This window comes from Mauremys mutica, chromosome 1 (assembly GCF_020497125.1).
Source record: "Mauremys mutica isolate MM-2020 ecotype Southern chromosome 1, ASM2049712v1, whole genome shotgun sequence".
Taxonomy (NCBI): Eukaryota; Metazoa; Chordata; order Testudines; family Geoemydidae; genus Mauremys; species Mauremys mutica.
The window spans coordinates 306701373-306719079 of record NC_059072.1 but is presented as its reverse complement, the minus strand read 5'-3'; the positions used below and the strand labels follow the sequence as shown (position 1 = coordinate 306719079).

The 17707-nt window shown below is 42.1% G+C and overlaps 1 protein-coding gene across 1 annotated transcript in view; it reads right to left on the bottom strand.

Annotated features, from left to right (window-relative positions):
• FNDC3A (fibronectin type III domain containing 3A) overlaps positions 1-17707 on the bottom strand; it is a 178541-nt gene that overhangs the window by 141008 nt on the left and 19826 nt on the right. Inside the window, exon 2 of the mRNA XM_045013964.1 lies at positions 16817-16945. Coding sequence (XP_044869899.1) covers positions 16817-16915 — 99 coding nt within the window. The 5' untranslated portion in view covers positions 16916-16945. The remainder of the gene's footprint in view (positions 1-16816; positions 16946-17707) is intronic.

Sequence of the window (17707 nt, the reverse complement as noted above, 5' to 3'; positions counted from 1 at the left end):
GTGTCATGGCTCTGGGACTTAGAATGTCCTATGTCCTTAGGGACTGAGGAAACAGGCTTGCTTGGTTTAGGCAGGGTCGCATCAGTGGCCTTCAAAGCAGTCTTAGAGGGAGACATGCTTTTAAGCTTGTGAGAGCATTCCCTGCTCTCCTGATGAGACCGTGATTGAGGGTCTGTGGGTATGGATTCCCTCACATAAAAGTCAGACCTTGTGACAGAAGATGTCCTCCATATTGATTCAGGCAGATGTACGGCTGAGGGGGGGAAGGGAGAGTCCCTCAGTTTGGGTCCAACCACAGCCTCGTGACCTTCTTCATTAGGTGTTTCTAAGCCACAGTTCCCACGCCCCATGGGTACAGCTAGGGAAAGAGCAGCAGATATTGCACCTACCCAAGATGTGTGCTTCCCTGAAACGGTAAAGGCAGTGATGATGGTTGTCGCTAACTGAAAGGAAGGATGTGTGTAAGTGCTTGAGACTAAGTAAAGTTTAGCTTTAAGTGAAAGCACTCTTGTGTTGTCCTGTTTGTGCCAGCCATCTATCGGTCGGACAGCCATGTCTCTCCTGATTTATTTCCTGACACCACCTCGCACAGAGTAAAAGTTACCAAGAGCTTTGGGTTGAAAGAACCCCGGGTAACAAACTGACATCCCAGGAGATGTGCTTCCTGCTTGGAGCATGTATGTGAGACATTACAGAAAGGTTGCCAAGGCTCATCTGGCCCTCTGACCACTATCCCATGCTGCTCATCCATGTGGGCACTAGTGATACTTCCAGGTATGACTCTGAGCAGATCAGTAGTGAAGGAGCTGGGGGTGCAAATGGCATTCTCATCCATCCTGATGGTTGAAGGTAAGCACCCAAGCAGGGACAGACATCTTGGAGATGAATGTATGGTAGTGCAAATGATGTTGACAGGAGGACTTTGGTTTCCTTGACCATGAAATGCTGAGAGGGCAGCTGGCAAGAGATGGTGTCCACCTGATGAAGGGGAAGAGCATCTTGGGACACCAACTCGCCAACCTAGTGAGGAGGGCTTTAAACTAGGTTCAAAGGGGGTAGGTAACAAAAGTCCAAAGACAGATATTAAAAAAGGTAACCTTGACAGAGGGCAGGAAAAAGGGGAGATATGGAAAATTACAATAGGATCATAGGAGTTGCACGAAAAAACAGTGGAGGAATCTGCTCAACATCTTTGATGTCTACATACACTTGGAAGGAGTACAGGAAATAAACAGGAAGAACTGGATGTCCTAGTACACAAGCTAAAATATGATGTAATTGGCACCACAAAGATTTGGTGGGATACAGCTCATGACTAGAATACTGGTATAGCAGGGAATAGTTTGTTCAGGAAGGATAGACAGGGAAAAATGGATGAAGTGGTGCATCGTACATCATGATCATATAAACTTGTTCTGACGTCCAGATGGAGGTGACAGGCAGACCAGCTGAAAGTCTCTGGCTGAAGATAAAAGGGGAAAAAAAACAGGCAATGTTGTGGCAGGTACCTACTACAGACCATCAAATCAGAAGGAAGAGATGGATGAGGCATTTCTAGAAAAACAACAACAGACATATCCAAAATATATGACCTGGTAGTAATGTAGGACTTTAACTACCCAGATATCTGTTAGAGAAGTAATATGGCAAAACAACAAAATGTCCAATAGTTCTTGGAATGATTTGGGGACAATTTCTTGTTTCAGATGGTGGAAGTAACTGGGGGGCAGCCATTTTAGACTTGATTCTGACTATCAGGGAGGAACTGGTTGTGACTATGAAGGTGGAAGGCAAGTCTGGTGAAACTGAACATGAGTCAATGTGATGCTGTGGCAAAAAAAGCAATGTCATTCTGAGATGTATTAACAAGAGTGTGGTATGTAAGACATCTGCTCTATTCAGCACTGGTGAGGACTCATCTGAAATAATGTGTCCAGTTTTGGGCACCACACTTTAAGAAAGATGAAAAAAAATTGGAGTGATTACAGAGAAGGGTAACAAGCATGACAAGAAGTTTAGAAAACATTATTGTAACACATGGCTAGAAAGGGTTAAATGTTCTGCAAAATATATAACTCCCCAAAGGCATTGAGGGAGATAACGTTTGTGTTTTTGTGTATTTACATATGTATGAGTAGGATCGACAATGTAACCAACAGTCCCTGGCTATGCTGTATTCTGATATCATTTAAATGAACTGTAAACCCGGGATATCTCAGTATTCATCTCTTTGAAATGTACTGTGAATGGTGGAGGAAAAAGCAAATGGTCTTATGTTAATTCATATAGCTAAGTACTGGTAATGGACTTCCTTCAAAGCCATCCTAAGTATCTTTTGTTCCCCGAGGAAATCCCAACTTGTCAAGGAGGACATGAAACTATATAAAAGATCCTTGGGTCCTGATTCTGTCATCTCAGATCTGCTTAAGCTTCTTCAAGGGAAGTTTGAGTCGCAAGATTGAGGTCCCAGTTATGCTGGTATGCCCTGACTGTGATATTTGGACACTGAACTATAAACTATGACAGGGTGGGCAAACTATGGCCTGGGGGCCGCATCCGGCCCATCAGACCTTTTAATCCGGCCTTCGAGCTCCTGCCGGGAAGCAGGGTCAGGGGCTTGCCCCACTCCACATGTGCCATGGCTCCTGGAAGCAGCAGCATGTCCCCTCTCCGGCTCCTACGCATAGGGGCACCAGGGGGCTCTGCTCACTGCCCCTGCCTCAAGTGCCGGCTTTGCAGCTCCTGCAGTGAAGGGGGTTCATGGCGCTGCTTCCAGGAGCACGAAATTAGCGCTGCCTGGAGTCTGCACCCCTGATGTCCTCCTGTGACCCATCCCCCTGCTCCAGCCCTGAGCCCCCTCCTGCCCTCTGAACCCCTCTGTCCCAGCCTGGAACAGCCTCCTGCACCCCAAACCCCTCATTCCCAGCCCCACTCCAGAGCCTGCACACCCAGCTGGAGCCCTAACCCCTCCTCCAACCCCCAGCCCAGAGCCCCCTCCCGCACCCTGAACTCCTCATTTCTGGCCCCACCCCAGAGCCCGCACCCCAAGCCAGAGCCCGCACCCCCTTCTGCACCCCAACCCCCAGTTTTGTGAGTATTCATGGCCCGCCATACAACTTCCATACCCACATGGGGCCGTCAGGCCAAAAAGTTTGCCCACGCCTGAACTATGAACTATTTCTGAAAGAACTCTTTGCAACTACAAAGCTCACCATCTCTGCTATGAATCTGAACCTAAATGAATTGAACTCATATCTGTATGTATACTGATCTTTTAACCATACTCTCACTCTTTTGTTTTTTAATAAATTTTAGTTTAGTTAATAAGAATTGGCTGTAGCGTTATTTGGGTAAGATCTGAAGCATTCATTAACCTGGGAGGTAATGTGTCTGATCCTTTGGGACTGGTAGAACCTTTTCTTTTATATGATGAAATAAGATTTATAGAAATTTTCATCACATTTGACGTGGTTGGAGGCCTGGATGGAGGCCTGAGGCTGGATCACTTTAAGGGAACTGTATTGTTTGGACTTCTCAGTAACCAGTAAAGTTAATAAAGAAACTGGTTTATGCTGGCTTGGTGAATCTAAGTATTGGAATATCCACTAGCTTTTTGGAGTTTGGCTGCCCCATTCTTTGCAGTTCACCCTTACTGAGTGACCATAGCTAGCTCCCCACTAGAACCACAGTCATAATGACCAAGGGGAAAGGTTGAAAAACCTGGACATGATTAGTTTAGAGAAGAGAAGGCTGAGGAGAGACATGATAAGTCTTCAAATAAGTTAAGGTCTGGGTATGAACATCTTCTGCCCACATTAACTGGGCTAAGAGCAATTTGATCTTACTGGGCTCTTGGCAGTGCAGTGATCCCCCTTCATTGACCCAACAACAGCAGTGAGGCACCTCTGGGATTAAAGTGTTGTGGATCTTTTTCAGATCTGTACAATATACATTAAGGAACTGGGAAGGGGCTGATGAGAAGGTGTAAGACCACCTGCAGAAGTGACGCTGGCTCCTTCCTGGACTTTCTTTTCAGGGACAGGTTTTGATTGCCAACTATCTTGTGGCCTCAATGTTGTGGCACCAGCTACTGTGTCTAGACCCTTCCCTGGGCCCTTTGAACTGGATTTAGAGGCATATTAACCATTTTTAAAACAGTCACCACTGATTGCACCTGGTTAACTGTTCCTGAAATTAGAGGAAAAGGGCTCATTGATTTAGTCAGCAGGGTGGCAGCCTTTCGCCTCTGGTCTGCTCAGCAGTTGCTATACCCTGAATCCCCACTGGCCTGAAAGTCCCTGGGCTTCTCTCTCTACGTTGTGCTCACAGGATGGGCATGACTCTCATATACTTTTGTTGGCATCTGACTGATTACGAAGTCTAGATTTGCCTCCATTCTAAAATGGCCTTTTTTATGCCTGGTGACTTCTGCGAAGTGCACAACTGGACCAGCCATTTTCCAGTTTACGGCTCTTAAAGGAGCTGCTGCTTTTGAACCTGCTTTTTCTGCTTAAGCTCTCTCCTCCAGAAGACTGTTTTTTGCCTTTACTCAGGCTGAGTTGACCAAGCTGTTCCCCCGATTGTCCTCTCTGAATTCCAGATGGCGCTCCCTCAGTGGGCTGCTCAGTATTTGCAGAAAGTTTTAGCAGTGATTGTTCTTTTCAGGGAGAATCCTGTACTCTCTTACTAGCTGTCTCTCCTTCTGTGGATGACATCCTTGTGCAATCAGGCAGATTGTTCTCCTGGAAAGGTCTGATGCATGTTCCTTTTGCAACCATGACTAAGAAGCAGCTCTATGGTATATGTGTCAAGGTGCAACATTATGCCACCCTCTCATCTCTCTGATACAGCCTGGAGGATGCCTGTTTCCATGTGACTCTATGACCCCAGTTTGGAGGATGTTCTACAATCCTCTTCCTAAGTGCTCCAGTGACTTGCAGTGGAGGGTACTGCATTGCATCATAACAACCAATCATTTTGAATACCATATTACCCCTGAGGTGTCTGCACAGTGCTCCTTCTGTCTGGCTTCAGACACAGTGTTTCATTTTTTCCTACACTGCTCCCAACCGATCCCTCTTTTTGGGCTTTCCCCAAGCCCCTAATTTGTTCTCCAAGTGAGATACAGTGCTCACATTCAGCTGCTTTCCTGCCTGCTAACTTTTTGCTGGGACAGGAAAAACTAGCCATTTTGAAATCTCAACAGAACAGAATGGCCGAGGTAGAGCACTGTGATGTGCTAGGGCTCTTCTGAGCACTGATTGTGGCCCAGCTGTTGATTGATAACACTTTTTTAATAAATTGACTTGCAACCTGGACACTTTTGGGTTGATTTGGTGTGTTAACAGTATTTTGAGTGAACTTGATGATGTTTTAGTGATCCATGTTTAATGTTCCCTTAAGATGTATTTTGCTTCATTTTATTCTTTTTTTGTATGTACATATTGTAATTTTATAACATGTTAATGGTTTTTAATGTGATTTTATGTGAATAGAGATGTTTTTCATGTAATCTAGGCCCCCGTAAAGTGGAAGGGTCCCAGAGCTGATACTGCAGCCTGAGCTGGAATGTCTACACTGCAGTTATAAAGCCCCACAGCCTGAGTCAGCTGGCAGCAGTCTTGTGGGGGAGGGAAATAGTATGTGATCATATAATTGAGTTTTCACAGGCATCCTTAATTCTGACATTTCCTAATTTTGGAGTGCTTGACTTTGCAACTTAACATTCTTTTAACATAGTTATTTCGGATGTAATTTCCTACATTTTTTAAAAACTGAAAAAATTAGAAAACAAAAATTCCATTATGTAGAATTGTATTGACCTCCCCACTTGTGTCATCAGAAGGCCTGGAATCTTTATTTCCACAGCAGTTTTCTACCAGAGCTAACAGAGGAAATGATGGCAGTAGAAGACTTATATTCTTATATTCTTTGTTTACCTGCCACTATAGGTGAATGGAGAGTTTGTCTGTGGGCTTCACAGCTATTTGCTGACAGAAAAGGAATGCTGAGACTCAGGAACGATGGGCTCAATTCCAGGTTCTACAGGGGAGTGTTCTCTAGACCCGTTTGCCCCATCCCCAAGCTCGTTAGTTCTAGCCAAATTTCAAGTTCCTGCTCCAAAAGAAGCAGCACTAGAGCTTCTTAATAAAAGAGTTATAATATTTATTTTTTTTAATATAGGGAAAAACAACATTTTTCCTAATGTGTTTTTGGAAATGACTGAATCATTTTAGCTAAAGCTTTTAAAAAATAAGCTTGAGGCAAACATCTGGCATGGAAAATTTCAGCCAAAATAGTTTAAATTTGGCAAAGTTATAAGCAATTGAAACCAGGATCTTATAATGGGAAATGGTGGACACCATTAAGTATAAGCATTGCTACCTGTGCTGCCTAAAGTTTGTTTAATATACACCATGGATAATAGAATTATTCATGCAAGATCCATTCATATGGACCTGTATTCTCTATCCCTCCTTCTAATGGCACATTTGACTGTATGGAAAAAGGAAGCCTAAAAGGTTATACATGTGGACTCACAAACACAGGTATATGTAAAATCTTTCCCTTCTCAGTCCAGCTTTTACATCCTGCAAGGAAAGTCAAAATTGTGGATTCATGACACAGTGGTGGCCATGGACTTGTCTTAGTGAGCTCATACGGTCACAGTCATCTGCTCACTATGACGTCTGACATCCCCTATGGGGGTGTGGAGGAATATTTGTGAGGGCACAATGGGGCCTTAGCCATGCCCCGTGGGGCGGGGAGAGGGAGCACCACCCAGCCCCACTCTGCCCCCAGCACAGCTCCAATTGTGGCTACAGCATCAGCCCGACTCCCAGACTGGCTGTGGCTCCACACTCAGCCACAGCCCTGGCTGTGGCTCTGCCCCTGGCCCCAGCCCCCTTACTTCTGTCATCCCTCCCCCCCCCACAGAGCTGTGGCCCTGCTCCCAGCCCCAGCTGCTGACCACAGCTCCCAGTGGGAGAGGGGTGCAGACAGGGGTTGGGGGGGTGCGATGTAAAAAGTTTGTGGACCACTGGTATAGGACGACAGAATTGGCTGGAAGAGAAAATCCTCATTTAAAGAAACAAGTCATTTGTGGATTTGCAAATGTTTTAAAAATACAGAAAAAAATCTGTGAAGTTCATGCACTTAGATTTTTTAATCTGATATATTTCAAGAGTTTCCCCAGAATATGAGTTCAATTGGAAAGCAGTGGTGTAAATATCATCTATAAAAATCTCCTCTACCAAGAGAGCATTTCCCCACCAGACCCAGTACGCTAAAAGTGGTGTTCTTTCTAATACAGGATTGGCAGTACTAGGAAGGTATTATGGAGAAAGGTCCCAGTCACCATAATTCCAGATCTTTTCCACATTATGAAGACAGTTTCTCCTCTCTGTCAACTAAAATCTACCCCAGCAAATCCCAGAAAATAATGTTAACACAAAGTATCATGTACAATAGAAGCAATGATGAAATAAAAGACAAGGAAACAGCTGCAGCTGTCCTTCATGAAGGCAGAACACAGAACGGGGAGAGGAGACCACCACCTGGGGAGATGCTGTCTCAATTATGCTAAAATTATATATTTTCCCCAGTTGCTAGATTTGACTTTTAAAAGCACAGATTTTTTTTTAAGAGAACAAAGACTAATATAACATATGTATTACTGTGTTTGATTTTAAGCAGCAAGAAAAGGACAAACAAAGCAAGCTACCGCATGATTATCTATCACAGTGATACTCAGATTGAGGCTTGGGAACCACAAGTGCAGCACATCATAGTAAAACACTGTGATTTAATTATTAACCAAGTTATTAATCAATCAGGATGCATTTATTATGTTATTAACCAATTGTAGAATACTTGGTCAGTCATTTCGCTGGGGAATTATATATATAAAAATAGTACATGAAACAATGAATTCACACTACTGTGGCTCTTTTGGGTAATGCTGATCACTAAGGTCTGAGTATCGCTCATCTATCATATGTTTTTCAGCAAGAAAAATGTCAAAATTAGAATTTAATTAGAATTTACATCACAAATGAGATGTAAACTAGTTTAAATATTCACCAGCATCTCTCCTTAACTCTGCACGTTGAAACAAAGAATTTCATACTTTATAACTAAAAAATTAATAATCAAAAGGCCAGAGTGATAAGGTAGATATCCTTTGAAGTTCTACAGTCATTTTTATATCTATCTTGTATTGCTCTGTTGATTAGAAAGATTATTCTTTACTAGTGCAGGCCAATACCACCCAGGTACAGCTTTTAATATTAAAACTTATGAATCTTAAAAGAGCAATTACTTTCAGAAATACTAACTTGGAGACCTGATAATGCTAAAAGCTCCTTTTTAAATCAAATGTTTTCACCTCAACTCATACTTGAAAGAAAGAGAGAAAGTTTCCCAGTCAACATGGTTTTAAAAGCAAATCTCAACCATAGCAGAATCATTTAACAGGATCATTCTTCAGTTAAATACATGATTTTTCTAGCATTAATAAGTTTCTGTATGACACCGATAACACAACTGATGCTATATTAAAATTAGCTGAGACCACTTGCAACATAAAGACTAGATCCTGCACAGAGAAAAGGCCCTATGCCCTTGTGGAACACCACTGACTTCAGTGGTTTGCTTACATGGAGACAGTTGCAGGATCAGAGTCCGAGTGTAGAAAAAAAATTGAACATTGCACTATTTAAGTAACAGCATACTGTGCATTTTTCCCACTACAATCATAGATCCATGGATAGAAATAAACAGAAATGAAAACAATTACAAGATTCCATCTATTGATCATTATAACAATGGAATAACTACATTTTAATCAACAGATCTTTTATATAAGTTCTTTGTCAGGTATGAATTTTAACAGTTTTGGAAGCATTAATGTACAATATATTTAATTAGGCAAATAATCCTGGAATAGTAATTTATTATTGTAATATCTCACAAGCTGTTTCTTCATTGAAGGTTTGTATTAACAGTATTAATACTATGTCTTTTAGGGTTAAATGTAGCTATTTGCGATTTTCATATGACATCCTTAATTAGGCAAAATAAATACCATTTTCTTTAAATACTGGATGCATTTTTAATAACATTGTTAAACTGTTTTTAATTTAATGTAAGAGTGATTTCAGTTACAAATTGGAGCACAGAATTTATCCTTGTTTGGTACTGATTTGAAAATTATTAATACACTATGAGCCAGATCCTTAGCTGTTGAAGCCAATAAATGTATGTTGACTTACACCAGCTGAAAATCTGGCCCTGTATTTCTAACTGGACAGATGCATGTCTTACATAAACAGATAAACATGAATGTTTCCAGATGCCAAGTATTTAACTATATTAAATAGCAATAGTGTATTTAGTGTAAGATATATTAAGGAAGCACAACTGATCAGTGGAAGATCTACCACTCTGCTAGAAAATCCAAATCCAGAGTTTGGAGACAAAGAATTAACAATTTATGTCCTACTCTTTCACTGAGCTCTGTACATGTGAACCTTTACGCTCATGAAGAGCGCACTGCAATATTGTTGTGCAAAGGACAAAATCCATTACTTTGGGCATTGCTTCAAGTGTGTTAAAGTTATTTTTAGCCAAGACATCAGCTTCCTCTTGAGGCAACGGAAGGATAACACTCTCTGAACAGCACTCATCCTTCTCAGAACTTTCTAGAACTGTGTAGCAATGAAAAGCCAGAGAATGCCAGCCCTACTCCACTAGCCTGAGTTGAATCTGGGTAGAGCTTGGAACTGGGGGGATGAGAAGGCCTGGTAACCTCACCAACCTAGATTCCTCACACATAGCATTAAGGAGCTCCATCAGAACTGGGATTAGTTGGGAAAAAAGTAGGGACACTGTGTCTCCACCAGCTAACTGTTCTATTCCCGGTGTGTGCCTTTGCACACCACAGGAGGAACAGGGCAGCCTACCCAGGGCTGGCTCCAGGCACCAGCGCAGAAAGCAGGTGCTTGGCGCGGCACGTCCGGGTCTTCGGCAGCAATTCAGCGGCAGGTCCCCCAGTCCCTCTTGGAGGGAAGGACTGGCCGCCGAATTGCAGCCGAAGAATGAAGCGGCGCAGTAGAGCTGTCACCGAAGTGCCGCCGATCGCAGTTTTATCTCCTCTCCCCCCACCCTCACTTGGGGCGGCAAAAAAGCTAGAGCTGGCCCTGAGCCTACCCAATGTCTATTTATGGTAAGACAACATCTTTTGGGGTCTCAAATCCAGAGCTGAAAGTAAGCCTGTACGGTAAGGTATGGTGTTCTGGTAAGAAAGAAGGTACACAGCCGACTGTACCGGCAGGGCCACCGATGGGGACGAGAGGAGGGAGGGCGCAAAAGAGGCAGCTCCCCCAGGGCACAGTAATTTAAAAGGGTTCAGGGCTCCTGGCAGCAGCCAGAGCCCCAGTCCCTTTAAATCGCTACCACAGCCCCGGGGCTCCTGGCCGCTGCCACTACCCTGGGTCTCCGGCAGCAATTTAAAGGGCCTGGGGCTTCCAGCCACTGCTACCGCATCAGCGGCCAAAGCCCCAGGCCCTTTAAATTGCCGCCAGAGCCCTGGACAGTGCAGGCCGGGCAGCGCTAAAGGGCTGGCTGGGGGAGTCTGGCCCCAGCCCCGCCCCTTCCAGGGGCCCAGTGCCACCCACCCACCTTGTCCAGGACCCTGGCCGCTATGTGTACTGGTAAGTCCATTAATTTACTTTTTCAGCCCTGCTCCTATCCCTCTCGGGAAAGTGTGACTATCCCACAGAACAATCGAGGCAGGAGGGGCTAGCCGAAGAATGGACTGGCTGACTGTGATGACTGCAGTACCTTATGCATGACAAAAATCCTGTCATGTCTCACCGTGAGGTAATAGATAACAGAGAGAAAGAACAGGTGATCAGAGTGCACATACTGGCAACAATGTAATCAACTACTGCCTAATTTCCAGAGCTCCTCACAGAAATTACATTTTCAAAAATCTAAACCCTAGTTTATTATTTTGTGCAGTTTAACATGGGAAATAAATGTTTACCTTTTGGTTGTTGTGTTCAAAAAGGCTGCAGATGAATGTTTATAAACAGCATCACAAATATCTACTATCCCACTAACTCAGGCCAAGTAAAATATCAGTTTTTTCATAATCAATCTTGTACCATGGGGTCTCAATTGGATGAACTAATGATAGAGTTGTAGCTACAATTCTGAACGTGCTGGCTTTTGTAAGCTCCAAACATAAAAGTATTTAGTTAATGCCGGTTTCTAAATCACGATAAGAAAAGTAATAAATGTTTCCAGTAAAGGGTTCCTGACACTGAATAAATACATTTCCAAATTATTTAAGGGTCATTTAAGGGTCACACACAAAAGAAAAACAAAGTCAAATCAATTGATAATAAAAGTTTTGCTAATTTTTGTGAGATGCTAAATTGTAGCCATATCTGTTATATAACTTGGAACATGGAAATGAAAAAAGTGGTATTAGCTGTCCTTAAATGTTATTAACTGAAAAACTAGCTAACATATTTTGTAGAATTATTTTAAATAAATCTGTTAATTGTTCTCTGAGGGTTATATCCAGTTTGTATGCATGACTGCTCTCTAAGGATAGATACTGCATAAACTACAAACTTTTTACTCCTAAAAAAATTAACAAGAGGCATAATTTAATCTCTAGTGTGGTTCTTGGTTCAAATTCTTTTCTTTCTTAGTAAAAAGATAACAGAATATATTTCTTTTTAATAAAACTTCCCCCAAAGGACATTCAAAAATACAAACTCCTTCAAACCCTGGAGGTCATTACTAAACAAGCTGTATGAAAGGGCAGATTGATTAGCCTCATTTTTTGGAGGGGATAGAGAGAAGTTACTTACATGGGTACCTAAAGGTAAAGTAAGACTAGAAATGGAAAGAAAAGAGAGAAATATGTGAAGAAAGGGTATGAAAAGAGGATAGTAGTTAAGCAGAAGTATTGAATGTCTAGAGAGAAATGTGAGTAGATAAGCTTTAATATGTCCATACCTTTTATTCAAGTTTTTGATTAATGGGTTGCTGTTTAGTTTAGGCAGGGATGGCTTACTTCTGCTTTTGGTTAAAAGTAGTTAGAACTGTATTTTTATTAAATAAAAGCTCTGTTTTAAATTTTCAGAATAATTTCTACCTGTATTATATAATAATTGCCATCTTTTTTAAACAATATATGTAAAAATTCGGAAATGTATTTAATACCAGGAAAAAGATTCTCAGACACAGCAAACTGGACTATCATATTTTCTTCCCCCATTCTCTTCTGACCATACACCCACCACATAACACTTAACAGTTCTGCCTCCTCTTCATTTAAGCCTCATTCAGCTCTCATCCCAATTTGACCTCATCCTGGATCTTAGTTTGGCTAGTTCACTCCATTTCCTCTTAAAGCCAAGCAACCAGGCTTCTCTTCTAAAATGTCTTTCTGCTCCCATTTCCCTTGTTACTCTTGGAATATATGACAGCATCCCTTTGTCTCCTTGGCATGATCTCTCTCCCAGGGCTAGAAGTAGCATTCACAAGCATTCCCCAAATGGCCCTGTTTTGGACATGTATAGGGATCTTGTTTTTCATTAAAGCAAAAACAAACATATGTAGAATGAAGAAAAAAAATGATTATGAAGTGTCTATTGTAGCAAAGATCTACTGTCAATAGGCCATGGAGTCCCACTCCCTTGTGGCATAATATTGCTCCATATAGTGCACATTTTCTGCTGGTTTGATAAGAAGTATATTATGTTCTTTATTAGTTTTGAGGAACCATTAAAAGGCTTTATATGGTACTTTCCTGAAGCAACAAAATTGGCATCTATATTGGTACCAGATTTTTTGAAACATTACTTGATGTGACCCAGGGACCTCTTGGGATTCACTGACAGAGGGCACTGGGGTGCAGAGGGTCACAGGGATTCCCTCGGTCTGGTCTCTGTAGTTTGTCAAACAGTGTCATGTAAGGTCTCTACTGAAAGCCTGTGTCACATCGATCATCATAATTGTTGCAAAATGGATGGATGGATGGATAATATGCAAGAAGTTATGTATATATACTGAAAATTATGCTCTTATGCTCTGTGAGCTGGTCACCAGAAAGCAATACGCAAGTTTCTTTCAGGCAGCAGATGGTTATCTACCTGTCTGGCTACATGTAAACCGGAGCATTGCATACTTCACAATGAATGCCTATTGACAGCCTGAACAAAATGCTAATCCAGTAATTGCAAAGTCACCAGGGGAGATTCTATACAGGAAAAAACAAACAGCAGGGGTTACCCTGTTTACAAGTGAGGACACTGGATGGTTAGAATGGTATCTGGGGGTGCAGATTACACCCAGGTATCTTTCAGCTAAGGGACAAGCAGCCAGCTGGCTTGTCTTATGAACAGAGAATCACAGACAATCTGGCTTTTTAAACAATGGGAGACACACTTTTAGATGGACTATCCTTTGTGAGACAGAAGAAATGGCTTGTTACATTTAGGTTCCAAAAAGCATGTTAACTTTTATTTTATATGTAACCATTTGTTTCAATTACCGGTAACTCTACTTGCTTCTTCTCAAATCTCTGTTCATTAAACAAACTTTTACTTGTTTTCAATATAAACAAATCTAAATGATGCTATTTGAGTGATCCTGAGGTGAAACTGGTAAATGTGTGTACTGTTTCTTTGGGAGCAGTGGATCTGTGAATTCTGAGATAAATACTATCAGGAATTGTGCCATAATGTGAGACTTTTAACTTCCCAGATATAGACTGGAGAACAAGTACTACTAATAATGGTAGGGCCCACTTACTCCTGGATGTGGTAGAAGTCAGTTTCCTTCATCAAATCATCACTGAACCAACAAGAAGGGATGCAATTTTAGATTTAGGTTTAGTAAGTAGTGAGGACATCATAGAACAGCTGGTCATAGGAAATAACCTTGGATTGACTGATCACAAGATGATTCAGTTTAAATTAAATGGAAGGATAATCAAAACTGGGTCATCAAGGATGTTTTTTTATTTCAAAAGGGCAGATTTTGGGAAACTAAGGGAATTAAAGAAGTCACCTGGACTAAAGAGCTCAATGGCTTCAATGTGAAGGAGGCTTGGAATTTCTTTTAAATCAACTATACACAAATTATCTTTAATTTGCATCCCAAGCAAGGGGGAAAAACTTGTAGGGAAAGACTTCAGAGCCATCTGGATGAATAATTATCTCAAAAAGGTTATTAGGAGTAAGTAGAAAGCCCATAGTGAATGGAAAAAGAGATTGATCAGTGGAGAAAGCTATATCTTGGAGGTTAGAAATTGTATGAATAAAGTGAAAACTGCTAAAAGCCAGTCTGAATTAGTTCTTGCCAAGGAAATTAATATAAGTAGTCAGAGGTTTTTTAGTTACATAAAAATAGAATGAAGAAGGATGAGGTCTGTGTGCAGTGTGGATAGGGAGAAGCTTAACGATAATCTAAATAAGCCAAAAAACTAAATTAATACAATGTCTCTGTTTTCAATAAGGAGAATAATATGGAACATGGGTACGAAGGCAGGATGGCTGATAGAAATGAGTGCATAGAAATAGGTATGACCACAACAGAGGTGGAAGAAAAACTTGAAGAGTTTAATGCACTCAAATCAGAGGGACCAGACAATTTCCACCTCAAAATACTGAAAAAACTGGCACATGAGATTGCTAGTCTAGTAGCAAAGATTTTGAATAAATCTATTTGGGGTACTACTGCATGACTGAAGAATAGCTAATGTCATACCTATGCTTGTGGGCAATTACAGCTCTGTTAGTCTGATCTCAATAGTATGCAAGATTTTAGAACAAATTGCAAAGGAAAGAATAATTAAATTTATGGAAGTAAACAGAAAATGAGATGTAATACAACATGGGTTTACTGGGGTATAGACTGTGCCAGTGTGATGGGATGTTTACCACACATCACTTCTGAAAGGAATAAGGAAGCCGAGAAAGGACCAATTAATGTGAAATGCCACATATGCAGGGATTGGGCTGAAGAAGCAACCCTTGACTGGAAGATGAAGCTTAGTTCAGTAGGTGTGGGCTGGACTAATATAAAGCCAGGAAGATGGCAACAGAAATGGTTGCAGTGAGGAAGACTGCAGCCACCCTCTGCACAGAAATGGGATGAAATTCAATAGTACAAAGTGCAAGGTTATGTATTTAAGCTTTAATAAGAATTTCTACAAAAAGCGGTGGGCTCATCAGTTGTGACAGATAAGAAAAGTGACCTGAATGTGTTGGTCAATCACAGGATGACTGAGTCACCAATGTGATGCAGCTGCAAAAAAGGCAAATGCGATCCAAGGATGGATCAGGAGTGGCATTTTCAATACAGACACAGACATATTCATGTCATTGTACAAGGAACTGGTAAGAACTAATTTTGAATATGGCATACAATTCTGGTTGCCCATGTTCTAGAAAGATGAATTCAAACTGGAACAGGTGCAGAGAAGAGCTACAACGATGATCCAGGGAATGGAGGGCCTGTGCTATGAGAGGGGACTGGAAGAGCTTGGCTTGTTTTAGCTAATGAAAAAAAGGCTGAAAAGGGAACCACAGCGGGTTAAAAGCTATTTAAGCTAAAGGACAATGTTGGCACAAGAACAAAATGGGTATAAACTGCTTGTGACCAAATTCAGGCTGGAAATTAGAAGAAGGTTAGAAACCTTCAGAGTGAGATTCTGGAACAGCTTCCCAATAGGAGTTGTGGGGGCAAATAACTTAATTAGTTTTGAGAGAGAGATGAATTTATGAATGGGATTATATGACAGGGTTGCATGTGATCATGGGGGCAGGTCTTGGCAGCTCTGGGGGTCTCTTCTCATGTATGTCTTATGTCTCTCAAATCTCAAGCGTCAGGGCTTCAACAGGTCAATTGCAAGGATCAGGAAGGGATTTCTACACACTCCTCACCCATCAATGTATTCTTGTTTTTTTGCTTTTTGTCTCCTTCCTCTGAAAGATCAGAGATGGCCATGGCTGGAGATGGGACACAGGACAGGGTGGGCCAGTGCTCTGAGGTGGCACTGAGGATTCTCTCTCTCATGGGCTTAGCTAGCTGGTTCTTGCTCGGCATGCTCAGGGTGTAACTGATCATCATATGTGGGGTTGGAAAGGAATTTTCACCCAGGTCAGATCAGCAGTGACCTAGGGTTTGTGCCTTCTTCTGCAGCATGGGATGTGGGTTATTTGTGGGGATTATCTGGGTCTCTCTCACTTAATCAATTCCCTGCCATTTCAGGAAACTCTGACATTGGTGCATCTCGGTACTGCCTATTCTCTACCTGTGGCACACACCAGTTTAGTCTCTTGTGGGCTGTAATACTTCAGTCTAATTTCAGTTGTTGGGTTTAGTGCGTGGGTGCTGGGTGGTGTTTGTGACCTGTGATATACGGGAGATCAAACTAGATGATCTGGTTGTCCATTTTGGCCTTAAACTCTATGATAATTGTTAACAGGCTCTCATTTTAAATTGTAAATATTTCCAAAAACTTTTTGGTAATATTTACAATCTCTATAGGCAATGTAAATGTCTCAAGAAAAGGATCAGAATCTCGCACCTGCAGTACTCAGACTGCAGTTTCTCTATTCCACAGCCTAGAAAGTGAACAAAAAACACAGTGAGCCTAGATCTACACTGACTTCTCAAGAGATATCAGAATGCTGTGACTATTATTTTCAAGACTTTTGCTAATGAGCATAACCACATTTCTTTTGTATATATGGCATAAAAGAAAGCAAAGGTGTTGAAGTTTCTTTACCTGTTGTGCTCCATCCCCACTAACAATAGGGGCAGGTAGAAGAGGAATTTCACTACTTATAATCTGAGTGGTATCCAGTAGTGGTGGGTGTTCTGCCATCTTTGATGGAACATTAATTCACAGGATCACCTGTAAAGAAAAACTACCAAAATTATATAATATGCATGTTATTAAAATATAAGTGAAAACTCATTTCATAGTAAGTATCCTTTAAAATAGTCTTTAGTGTTAAAAAGTAAAGTTAACAAGATAATTTAGTGCACCAGTATAAATCTTTTTCATAACACATCTCAAAGGACCTTTCCATAAATATGACTAAGGTAATTTTGGAATGCTAGCACAGTGGTTCTCAACTAGGGGTATGTGTACCATTGGGGGTACTCAGAGGTCATCCAGGGGGTACTCAACTCATCTAGATAATTGTTTCTCAACCTGGGGGTTGCAGCCCATGGGGAGGGGGTTATGGGATGGGTTTGGGGGGCTTGCAAGTGCAGGGTTGGCATTAGGGCAGGAGTGGGCAAAATTTTTGGATCAAGGGGCACATCTGGGTGGGCAAATTGTAAGCAGGACCATGAATGTAGGGTTGGGGCAGGGGGTTGGGATGTGGGAGGGGGTGCAGTGTGCAGGAAGGAGCTCAGGGCAAGGGGTTGGGGTACAGGAGGGAGGGGTGCAGGAGGGGGCTCAGGGCAGGAGGTTGGGATGCAGGAGGGGGTGTGGAGTGCGGGAGGAGGCTTAGGGCTGGGGTGCAGGAAGGGTGCGACAGGGGTTTAGGGGGCTCAGGGCAGGAGGCTGGTGTGTGGGGTGCAGGAGGGGCTCGGGGTGTGGGCTCCAGCCCGGCGCCACTTACCTCGAATGGCTCCAGGGTGGCAGCAGCGCGCAGCAGGGCTAAGG